This window comes from Trachemys scripta, chromosome 15 (assembly GCF_013100865.1).
Source record: "Trachemys scripta elegans isolate TJP31775 chromosome 15, CAS_Tse_1.0, whole genome shotgun sequence".
Classification (NCBI taxonomy): Eukaryota; Metazoa; Chordata; order Testudines; family Emydidae; genus Trachemys; species Trachemys scripta.
Window position 1 is genome coordinate 31,347,737 of NC_048312.1, and position 11,837 is coordinate 31,359,573.

Genomic DNA, 11,837 nt, shown 5'->3' on the forward strand with positions numbered 1-11,837 from the left:
GGCTTGTATAACGTTGTCCTTGATGTCTGTGTCCTATGAGCTTCCCACCGAAAACAGTTTTTAAAGAGCCGGGGAAAGAAAGCCATTGCAAGGTGAAAATTTCCTGCTGCAGCATCTCAGCTGAGTGATGGAAGAACATTTTTTTGTAGTCAAGTATCAGAGGGGTAGCCGTGTTAGTCTGGATCTGTAAAAAGCAACAGAGGGTCCTGTGGCACCGTTAAGACTAACAGATGTATTGGAGCATAAGCTTTCGTGGGTGAATACCCTGCGTCTGACGAAGTGGGCATTCACCCACGAAAGCTTATGGTCCAATACTTCTGTTAGTCTTAAAGGTGCCACAGGACTCTCTGGGTTTTTTTGTAGTAACGTCATTATCTTAAACATTTGCAAAAAAAGCTTATCTCTAGTCCTCTTATCAACACAATGCTGTATCTGATGAGAATTTCCCAGAACATCTCTCTTCCAATACAGCTGGGGTTACGAGCACCCAATCAGTGCAAAGAGAAATTCAGAGCTGAGTTTGCCTCTTCTCTTCCTGTTAGGCCATTCTGGGAGGAACAAGACAGCACTATGAGGTCAGGAAATTCCTGGCTGCTTCTCTTGGTTCTCATCAGATTCTTAGCTGTGTCTTGGATAGGGCCATTCATTCTCTGCATGAGTTATTCCTAAGGATAGGATTATTTCATGGAGGTCACGGATTATGTGACTTTCTGGGACCTCCATGACTTCTGGGGCAGAGCTGAAGCAGTGGCTGGGGTTGAGTCAGCACCACTGGGAATGGAGCAGTGGCCGTCAGCTCCTGCTGCAGGAGCAGTGGATGAGCTAAAGCCGCTGCTGGCAGCCAGCCCCAGTGCTGCTGGAGCAGGAGCAGTGGCCCCCAGGGCCACCAGAACAGTGGCTGGTGGCCTGCCAGACTTGCAGCCAGGGTTGGGTCAGCTCCTACTGCAGGAGCAGGGGTAGGGCTGGAGCAGCTGCAAGTTCCTGGCAGTGCTCCATTTGTCTCCCCACTTGCCATGGTATTTTTAGTAAAAGTCAGGGACAGGTTGCAGGCTTCTGTGAATTCTTGTTTATTGCCCGTGACCTGACCCTGACTTCTACTAAAATACCCATGATAGAATCTTAACCTTAGTTATTCCTGTCTAGGGTGTAAGAAATAGTGTCCTAGTGATCTGCACAATGGGAAGTGAGGTTTGCTTCCCAGTAGAGCTGGTGGGGTTTAGATCTGAAACCCTCAGATCTCCTGAGATCTGCCAGAGGGACATCCACATGGATGCCCAGAGCGTCTGCCACTGGCTGTCAGCCTCCATAGCAGCACTATCTCCACAAGAGGTTCATGGTATACATGCTGGCCACTGGCTCCCAAACCCCCTCTGGAGGAACCCTCAAAAGTTACGAATGACTGATTCAACATTAACTTTGATATCCCCTGTGGGCTGAGTAGGGTAGTTGCCATGAAGAATGTCCATCAGTGGGTCAGCATGGAAGTCTGATAAAGCAAGGATGATTTAGTTGGTGTTGGTCTTGCTTTGAGCAGGGGATTGGACTAGATGACCTCCTGAGGTCTCTTCCAACACTGATATTCTATGATTCTAAGTGGGGAGCATGCCATAAAGCTGGACCCCAATCTTGCAATCAGATATACGAACGATCCACAGATGAAAAATGCTAGGTAAGAGCCAGAGACACAAGGTGGGTGAGGTAATATCTTTTATTGGACCAACTTCTGCTGGAGAAAGAGACAAGCTTCAGTTTAAAGCTACACAGAGCTCTTTTATCAATTCTGTTAGGCTCTCATATCTTGGGACCAACGTGGCTACAACACCACTGCAAACAACAATGGTAGATAAGAGCTAGGTATTATTATTAATACAGCCCCATGTGCCTTTGAGAGAGCCATTGGGGCTTTGGTGAGGGAGTAGAGAGGATCTGGAACTTTTTTATTCTGAACCTGTTTTTCTTTTTTAAACTTGAACATTCTGTTCCTTAGTCCCTTAAAAGGCACAAGAGAAACCTCAAGGTAGAGATAAGGTCTGTGAGCTTCCCAGCCTGTAGAAGAGGAACTCATGTTTCATGATAGTGTTTTCACCACAATGAGCAAGGGGAAAAAGAATAGTCACTAGCAGACAGTGACGTCTTGGCATAATTTACTGGGGACATGAGGATGGCAAGTTTCCATAGGAACGCTGCAATGACAGGCTTTCATTCTGCCTCCTCTGCTCTGAGTGAATAGGTTTAAAAAACTAATAAGTTTGATTCTCCACTCATGCTGGTATAAGTCAGGAGTACCTAAGTCAGTGAAATCACATCAGGGTAAACTGGTATCAGATCAGAAGTGAGCCTTGCAATACCACTTTTTGCTTCTGTAGCATCTTCCAGCCAGCGCTCTTGCTGCACTTTGTAAGCAAGGATTAATCCGTGGCTGTGAGGCGGATAAGAATTACCCCCATTGTAGAGGTGAGGTAGCGAGAGAGATTAAAGTGGCCATTGATTTGGGGTTCCTTGGGTTTTGGGCTCAGTTTGAAGAGCCTTGGGCCTGATTTTCAGAAGTGCTGAGCACTCCAGCTCCAGTGAGTCAGGATAAGTTGCAGCTGATTACATAGAATGTATAGCACTTTGACCAGCTCACTTTAATTAAAAGACTCTTGAGATTATTTTCCCTCTTGAAAATTATCTGCTGTTATGACAAATCCCTGAGGATCATTCTGCTGTTTTACACCTTCCAGGACCTGTGTTGTAGATGCTGTCCTCCAGGCTTAGGTGATGGGGCATGATTCTCCTTAGCATTGATTGATATGCTCTTTAATTTACCAGGGAATGACTGTAAGTCACTTCCCTGGATTTGAACACTTTGGGACTCTGGGGTAAGGGACTTCCCTGCTGGCATAAAACATCAGGGTGGCTCTGCGCCAGCCCCACTCTCAGCCCCTACCATGTAGGCAGGCCAGGGAAAAGAGGGGGTGTGGCTGATGCTGCTGTTCTCTAGCTATTTTCTCCTTCTCATAATCCACTATGGGAAGCAGAAAATAAGTTAGAGGAGCCCTAGGTTTGCTTTAACTTATACTGAGGGCTTGGCAGGTCTGTGACTACTCTAGACTATGAGGGGGGCAAAGATGGCATAATGCTACCTGTTCATAGGAAATGGTGTAGAAGAGAACTGGACCCTCATTTTGCAGTGTGTTGCTGGGGATGACGCTGCATGGTAGTTCAGATCACAGCTACTTTGCTGCCAGACCCTCCCCCGCCCCAGGCTTTAAGAGGGCTTTAATCTGGGTCTATTTTTAACATAATACCTTTTCCCAGACTACATCCAGCTGCCCTATTTTATGCCTGAAGTTAGTAATGGCATGATTCATATTTTAGCTGCAGTTCTACGCAAAAAAATTCCACTAAGAAATATAGCACCTTGTTACGCAGTACAGTGCTGAAATGTATTGCATTCTGCAGGTCAGTACATAATAGTGCAGGGGTTGGCAACCTGCTGCACGCGTGCCAAAGGTGGCACACGAGGCAATTTTTACTGGCACGCTGCTGCCAGCCGGGGTCTCAGCCACCGGCCCCGCTCAGCCCGCTGCCGGCCTGAATGAACGGAATCCCTGGCCACCGGCGGCTGAGTGGGGCCGGCGGCTGGGACCCCGGCTGGCAGGAGCTTGCGAACGGAACCCCAGACCGGCAGCGGGTCTGGGGTTCCGGCTGCCGGCCCCTTGCCAGTTGGGGTCCCGGCCATCGACCCCGCTCAGCCTGCTGCCGGCCTGGGATACCAGCCACCGGCCCCGCTCACCTCACTGCTGGTCTGGGGTTCCAGCCGCCCAGCCCCCTGCTAGCTGGGGTCCGGGCCTCTGGCCCTGCTCAGCCCTCCTGCCGGCTCTGCTCCTGGCCTGGTCCCAGTGCTCTGCAGCCCTTATCAAAAATTACTACAATTAAAAACTTAAAAACTTTGTATATTACAGTAATCGTTAAAACATGTATAATGTTAATAAATACATAGGTTTGATGAGAAAAAGTAGTTGTACTTACGTGCCTGTGCTTAATTTGTTTTTTCGATGATTTACCTTCTAAAAAAATCTCGCACCCCCAGAAAGGGCATCTCGCATCCCCAGGGGGTGCGTGCACCCCAGGTTAAGAACCACAGCACTAAACTGATAAGATCTGCATTTTAATTTAATTTTAAATGACGCTTCTTAAACATTTTAAAAACCTTGTTTACTTTACATACAACAATAGTTTAGTTATATAATATAGACTTATAGAGAGACCTTCTAAAAACATTAAAATGTATTACCGGCACATGAATTACCGGCACTCTAAAATTAGAGTGAATAAATGAAGACTCGGCACACCACTTCTGAAAGGTTGCAAACCCCTGTAGTAGTGCCTTTGCTTACATCCAAGGAGGTGGTGTGATCTCGTAGATAAGGCTCTGGACTAAGAGTCTAGAGACCTCTGTTCTGTCCTAGCTCTGCTGCTGAAATTGGGCAAGACTTTCCCTTTCCACCTATTTTCTGTCTTGTCTATTTCTATTGTAAGTTTATGGGGGCGGGGGCAGGGAGAGTCTCTCACTTGTCAGTTTGTACAGAATCTAGCACAGTGGGACCAAGCTTGGGACCTCTGTGAGCTGCTGTAATACAAATAATAACATTGCCTTTTTCTGAACCTTTTCCAATTCCAATATATCTTTTGTGAGATGGAGCTACCACATCTGCATGCAGTATTCAAGATGTGGGCGTACCATGGATTTATATAGCGGCAATATGATATTTTCTGTCCTATTATCTATCCCTTTCTTAATGATGCCCAACATTCTGTTCGCTTTTTTGACTGACGCTGCACATTGAGTGGATGTTTTCAGAGAACTATCCACAATGACTCCAAGATCTCTTTCTTGAGTGGTAATTCATACCCCTAATTCATACCCCATCATTTTATATGTATAGTTGGGATTTTGTTTTCCAATGTGCATTACTTTGCATTTATCAACATTGAATTTCATCTGCCATTTTGTTGCCCGGCCACCTAGTTTTGAGAGATCCTTTTGTAATTCTTTTCAGTCTGCCTGGGACTTAACTATCTTGAGTAGTTTTGTATCATCTGCAAATTTTGTCACCTCACTGTTTACCCCTTTTTCCAGATCATTTATGAATATGTTGAATGGAATTGGTCCCAGTACAGACCCCCAGGGGACACTACTATGTACCTCCCTCCATTCTGAAAACTGACCATTTATTCCTACCCTTTGCTTCCTATCTTTTAACCAATTACCAATCCATGAGAGCACCTTTCCTCTTATCCCATGACAGCTTACTTTGCTTAAGAGCCTTTGGTGAGGGACCTTGTCAAAGGCTTTCTGAAAATCTAAGTACAATGTATCCACTGGATCCCCCTTGTACACATGTTTGTTGACTCCCTCAAAGAATTCTAGCGGATTGGTGAGGCAATGATTTACCTTTAATAAAACTATGTTGACTCTTCCCCAACAAATTATGTTCATCTCTGTGTCTGACAGTTTTGTTCTTTACTATAGTTTCAATCAGTTTGCACGGTACTGAAGTCACGCTTACCGGCCTGTAATTACCGGGATCACCTCTGAATCCCTTTTTAAAAATTGGCGTCACATTAACTATCCTTCAGTCATTTGGTACAGAAGCTGATTTAAATGATAGGTTACAGACTACAGTTAGTAGTTCTGCAAGTTCACATTTGAGTTCCTTCAGAACTCTTGGGTGAATACCGTCTGGTTCTGGTGACTTATTACTGTTTAATTTATCAGTTTGTTCCAAAACCGTCTCTAATGACACCTCAATCTGGGACAGTTCCTCAGATTTGTCACCTAAAAAAAATGGCTCAGGTTTGGGAATCTCCCTCACATCCTCTGCTATGAAGACTAATGCAAAGAATTAATTTAGTTTCTCCGCAATGGCCTTGTCGTCCTTGAGTGCTCCTTTAGCATCTTGATCGTCCAGTGGCCCCACTGGTTGTTTAGCAGGCTTCCTGCTTCTGATGTATTTAAAAAAAATTTTACTATTACTTTTTGAGTCTTTGGCTAACTGTTTTTCAAATTCTTTTTTTGGCCTTCCTAATTGTATTTTTACATTTCATTATCCAGAGTTTATGCTCCTTTCTATTTTCCTCCCTAGGATTTAATTTCCACTTTTCAAAGGGTGGGGTTAATACTTGTCTGTCTTTAGGGGTGTTGCAAAGATCTTTATAGTTCCATACTCAGATCCTTATGCTGCTCGTGCTATCGATTGTGAAGGGGAACAAAGCTGCACTACCAGTAGAGATACCACTCTGTAGAGATAAAATCAGCTGCATGGAGTCATTGGGATTCTCCCATGGACACTCCTCTCTATGGCCATTTTCTTCCACCTAAAAATAGTCCAGGCCATGTGGGAAATCTAGGTGGGATCAGAGAAGAGGGAAGAGTTTCACTAACCAACTTGCTCTGCCTCAGGACCCACAAGAAGATGTGCAGATCTGCAGAGAGTTAATGTTGGGTGAAGAAACTTGACTCTCCCTGAATGCTTTGTGGTTCTGCTGAAGGGAATACAACATACTTGTGATCTACCAGTCAGTAGTGATTTGACTCCTATTCCTGCCATGGCGAGAGCAGCACAGAAGGAAGGTCTCCCTACACCGCTAACTGGGAATCTGGCCTTTGATTCATCATCTGGCCAGTGGGAGAATGTACTGACCCGATAGTTTCCCTCTGTGCGCCCTTTGTGTGGGATAAGGAAGCAGATGGGACAAAGCGATTCCATGGGGTGTAGCATAAATACCTGCTTGAAGTGCCCATTTGAGCAGCCATTCTCAGCTTGGGGTCTCTGACATAGAGATCTGTTCATTGCTTAGGGTTGCCAACCCTCCAGGATTGTCCTGGAGTCTCCAGAAATTAAAGATTATGTCATTTGATGAAACCTCCAGGAATACGTCCAACCAAACTTGGCAACCCTATCACTGCTCCTTTCTTATGCAAAAACTTCCTTTTGATTTCAGTGGGAGTTTTGCTGGCCTAGAGCATGCCTGCCTCACTTTGTGGTTCTGTTTTTTTCCATTTTTGAATTAAGAAAGGAAGTTGTTAGCAAGTATGTCTCTGCTTTGGTAGGTAATGAAGAGGAGGAAACAGAAACAAGTTAAAAACACAGATTGAATCATGGAATGGGGGAAAGTTTGGACTATTTTCATGCTACCTGTAATCTGTGTATTTCACATGTTTGAAAGACCATAGATACGTATATGTTACGAATCCCCATTCCAAAGCCACGTGGGCTATAGAAAGTCTTGACGATATGAGTGAGAAATTCTGCAATGACCACATCATGCCAACTAGTGGTCTTGAATATGTGTTGTATTGGGAGCATCCCTTCAGATCCTAGCAGTAAGGGCTAGATTACCAAAGATTGCACTTTACATCTGCAATAAGGGACAATGACATAAGCAGCTTTGAGTGCAATACGAGATCATTATTTTGAAAAGTACAACTGAAGTGTCTAGTGCAACTGAAAACGAGTAAGGAAGTTTTTGGTCTGTCTGTCTACACCAATCACCATGGTATGTTGCTTCCAGTATGTTTGGTATCTAGGGATCCGCAGCGTACACCTAAATGTCTACACTGAAGTTTAATAGCCTGAGTCCCACGAGCCCGAGTCAGCTGACACGGGCTAGCCGCCAGGTGTTTAATTGCAATGTAGACATACCCTATGTCTCCTGCCAAGAACCAGTTTCCAGCTGCCTTTTGTTTAGTACATGCAGACATAAAGAACACCATCCTTCTGCTCTTTGTTTGAATGGCTAGATGAATTTGTTGACGAGTGTTTTTACCCCCAAACACTAATCAACTCCCCAAAGATTTCTCTTTCAGCAGTGAGGAATGGATGCTGCTCCTAGCTGCCAGATGTGCTCCTGCCTTAACAAAGCGACCAGTCCAGATTGTTCAGGACCCTAGTTTTGATTCCCTGCCTGATTTCCTTTCTAGGGAGCAAGGCTGAACTCGCCAAACCAAAAGGATCCCTGAAATAAGATGTGGGATTTGAAGTTTGGCTTTCTTGTCTCATATTTTGCTTAGAAACCACCCGGCAGTCTGTGCTATGAGCATGACCTCCTTCTCTGGTGGTTCTTGCAGACATACAGCCTGGACCTTGCATTTAGCCAGGAAGAGATGGGGAAGCCAAGGAAGAAGAGGAAGGTCAGTGAGCCAGTGCAGCTGCTTCCAGCACGCAGGAACTGATAGCTGCTGTGGCATATAGGACATTTTAGAATGTGCTGATTTGGAATATAACACACCTTATGCATTCTTTTAGAGATGTCTAATCTTTTCTGTTCATATTTAACTCTCTAGACAGTGTACATATTTCTGTTTTTACATATGTTATATATCTCTCTTTTGGTTTTAAACCTTTTATTGAATAGAGATAGCAAGCAAAGTTACTCTCACAGCACTTTAGATTGGAGATACTTGTTGGATGCTCTGAAGCTGAGGACCAGTGATCTCTCCTGGGCAGCTTCTCTGGGTTTCATTCCCACACTGACTGTGTTCCCTCTCACTCTCTAATGTGGCCCCCAGCATCAGTTGCAGTATTTCAGGATGATCTCTCTAAGGTGCCAGTGTCTGCAAGCAGCACAAGTCAGATGGTTCAGTGTTTGTACTGAACTGCATCAAATCTGCCATTTCCGGAGAATAGTTCTGGTTTGTTATTATCTGTGGAAATAAACTATCTAGACATTTTATGCCATTGAGTAATTTCTTCTGACTTTGCAAATAGTGTTGCTATAGTTATATGATCAATTTATTTCTAAAGCATCACCCCACCTCATACCAAGAGGCTTAGGCTGTTGTGTGATGTAAACCATTTTGAAATACAGCACACTTAAAACATTACTATAATGAAAAGCCTCCTTGGTTACAATTCAAATCAAATGTAAGAAGATCCAAAGCAATAGAATGTGGTTTCTATGCTCTTTGGGGTAAGGAATCTGTATTTTGTATCTTGTACAGCCCTGAGTGCATTGTCAATGCTTAACATTAATTCAGGGAAGTTCTCTGGCCTGTGTTATACAGGTCAGTCTAGGATGATCACAATGGTTCCTTCTGGTGCTGGAATCTATGAATAGATAATAGAGGAATGGGAGGAATGTAATAGCTGAGGTCAGTCCTGGTCATACTGATTAAAAAAAACCTCTGGGGAAAAGGTTTTAAATCACTTTATAGACATGGTGAGGAGCGAGAGAGACTAGGATGGATAGCAATGGAGATGAGAATCAAGGACCCACCACAGCAAAGATTCCACTGCCTTAACTGCTCAGATACCATGGTGATGAGCACAGTCTAAGAACCAGAACTAGGATAGGTTTCAGAGTGGTAGCCGTGTTAGTCTGTATCAGCAAAAAAAACGAGGAGTCCTTGTGGCACCTTACAGACTAACGAACTTATTTGGGCATAAGTTTTCGTGGGCTAAAACCCACTTCATCGGATGCATGCAGTGCAAAATACAATAGGAAGATATATATACACACAGAGAACATGAAAAAATGGGTGTTGCCATACCAGCTATAACGAGACTAATCAATTAAGGTGGGCTATTATCAGCAGGAGAAAAAAAACTTTTGTAGTGATAATCAGGATGGCCTATTTCCAATAGTTGACAAGAAGGTGTGAGTAACAGTAGGGGGAAAAATTAGCATGGGGAAATAGTTAAAGCTATGACCTTGCTTTTGAAAGCCTGTTTTTAAATTAACTTTTCACTATGTGGTGTTTTATTTTATGAATGTATAGTTGCTGAGTGCACATAATATGGTTGCAATTAGCTTGATCACATTCTGGTGTATATACACCCCTCAAATCCAGGGCAACAGGGCACATTTCTCAGATTGTGTAAATCAGTGTAGCTCCATGAAAGTCAATGGAACTACTCCAGTTCATACTAGCTGAGGATCTGGTCCATAGTGTTTAGAAGCCATCCTTCTGTATGTTGAACAGTGGCGATGGGACAGATCCGTGAGGCACCTCACCTATCCAATTCCTCTCCAAAGACACACAATTGTCCATCACTGTCAACTGACTCTACTGCTAGAACCGCTGCAAGATGTTCCAGACATCCAGCAACCTCTTTAAATTGCCAAAGCAATCTTTGATTGGTCATATAAAAATCTGCTGGGAAATCCAGTCTGACCAAAGTGGCCGGCTGACCCTCATTTAAACCCAGCAAGAGGTCTTGCATGGCCTGACCACTATGGCCTCTAGAAAAGCCAGAAGCTAGATTGGAATGTACTAACTGGAGTAAAAGAGCATCTGAAATTGAACAATACTGAATACTCAACTGAACTCATCTCCACAGCTAGCTGAGTCATGCATTACAAATGGGATGATATCACAGCTATCTTTCCACTTTCTTCTGTACAAGGTAGGTGGACCACAGAGTAGCCTGCTGATACCAGGCATTGCTGAACCTGCAACAGCATCCAACTGGGTTTTACTGACTGATGCCTAATCCAAGAGACATGCCACAATAGAAACCTGAAAGACAGGGCCGTCTCCAGGCACCAGCCCTCCAAGCATGTGCTTGGGGCGGCACCTGGAGGGGGGCGGCGCTCACCCAGGGAGAGCAGGGCTGCGGCCGGGCTCGCCGCCCTCCTCCCGGCGCTCCGACCGGTCGGGGAGAGCGGGGCCGCGGCTGGGCTCGGCGCCCTCCCCTGCCATGCTCCCCACCGGGGGGCGGGGAGCGGCGAGAGACTTTTTTGCCTGGGGCAGCAAAAAAGCCAGAGCCGGCCCTGCTGGAAGACCTGAATTTTTGCCTGGCCTTCAGTATTGTGGCTGTAACTTTGTGGTTGTTTGTAACTAGCTGATTTGCCCACTAACCAAAAACAAGCAGGAAAATAAAAGTGTTCTCAATAATCTTGTTTATCCTGTTTATTTTTAATCAATTTCACACACACACTTTAACTGGAGTCCTTCATTTCTCTATAGGGCAGTTATAACATGAGTTCCACCAATGTGTGTCAACCTGGAAGTTTTAACACTAAAGTCAGTAGAATTCATCACCCTCCTTGTCTATTCTGTCCTTGGCCTCTTTGCCAGCCCAGGGACCAGTTGTGGGACTGTGTTTTTGTGATGTGGAGACTTGATCACGACAAACTTGGACTGAGACTCACTGACTCGTTTCACATAGGCTCCTAATCAGTTAATACAAGGTAATGACTTTTGGTCCCTGCTGATCTAGGCTGATTAGAAATAATGTATCTCTTGATGAATTTCCACAGTATTATCTGATTCTCTTTTCCCCACAAACCACTGATTATCACCAAATTCTAGAACAATGACTTTTTACTGCAAGTTGCAGTTGTCCAAGCCACTTATATATCTATATATATTTTTTATTCATTAGAAAATCTGTCATGCCAGTTAAAGCTAAAACCTCTTTTCTCTTGTGCTTGTTTCAACAACATTTCTAGTTAAATGATCAATAACTGATTTTAATATGTTACACGTTAATCATCATCAACTGTGATACACCCCAACATAAAACGAGTTACTTAGTAGTACCAGGTCCATGATTCTTAGTGAACTAAACTACCTTGTAAAAGTTTTCTCCAAAGGGTCTCTTCCACGAATGCTAAAAACAGCTATGTGCGTGCAGTGAGAGGAGACTAAGTAAGCCAGAGTACAAGAAAATGTAACTTCCATGCTAGTAAATCTGTGAGTAATACAGAGAATCATAGACAGCATCCTCCCTTTTATTTGTCAAAGAGATGCAAATTATGGTGAATTTTTATTGAAAGCAGTTATTTTTAAAAAAACAATATATGGGAAAGTGCAGTAGGGTGAAAGTGAATGTTTCCTACAGGGT

At 44.1% G+C, this 11,837-nt stretch overlaps 1 protein-coding gene across 1 annotated transcript in view; it reads left to right on the forward strand.

Moving 5' to 3' along the window:
• The window catches only part of HORMAD2 (HORMA domain containing 2), a 56,915-nt gene extending 48,206 nt beyond the window's left edge, over positions 1-8,709 (forward strand). Inside the window, exon 13 of the mRNA XM_034791691.1 lies at positions 8,117-8,709. Within this exon, the coding sequence (XP_034647582.1) occupies positions 8,117-8,221 (105 nt within the window). The 3' untranslated portion in view covers positions 8,222-8,709. The remainder of the gene's footprint in view (positions 1-8,116) is intronic.
• The last annotated feature ends 3,128 nt before the right edge of the window (positions 8,710-11,837 follow it).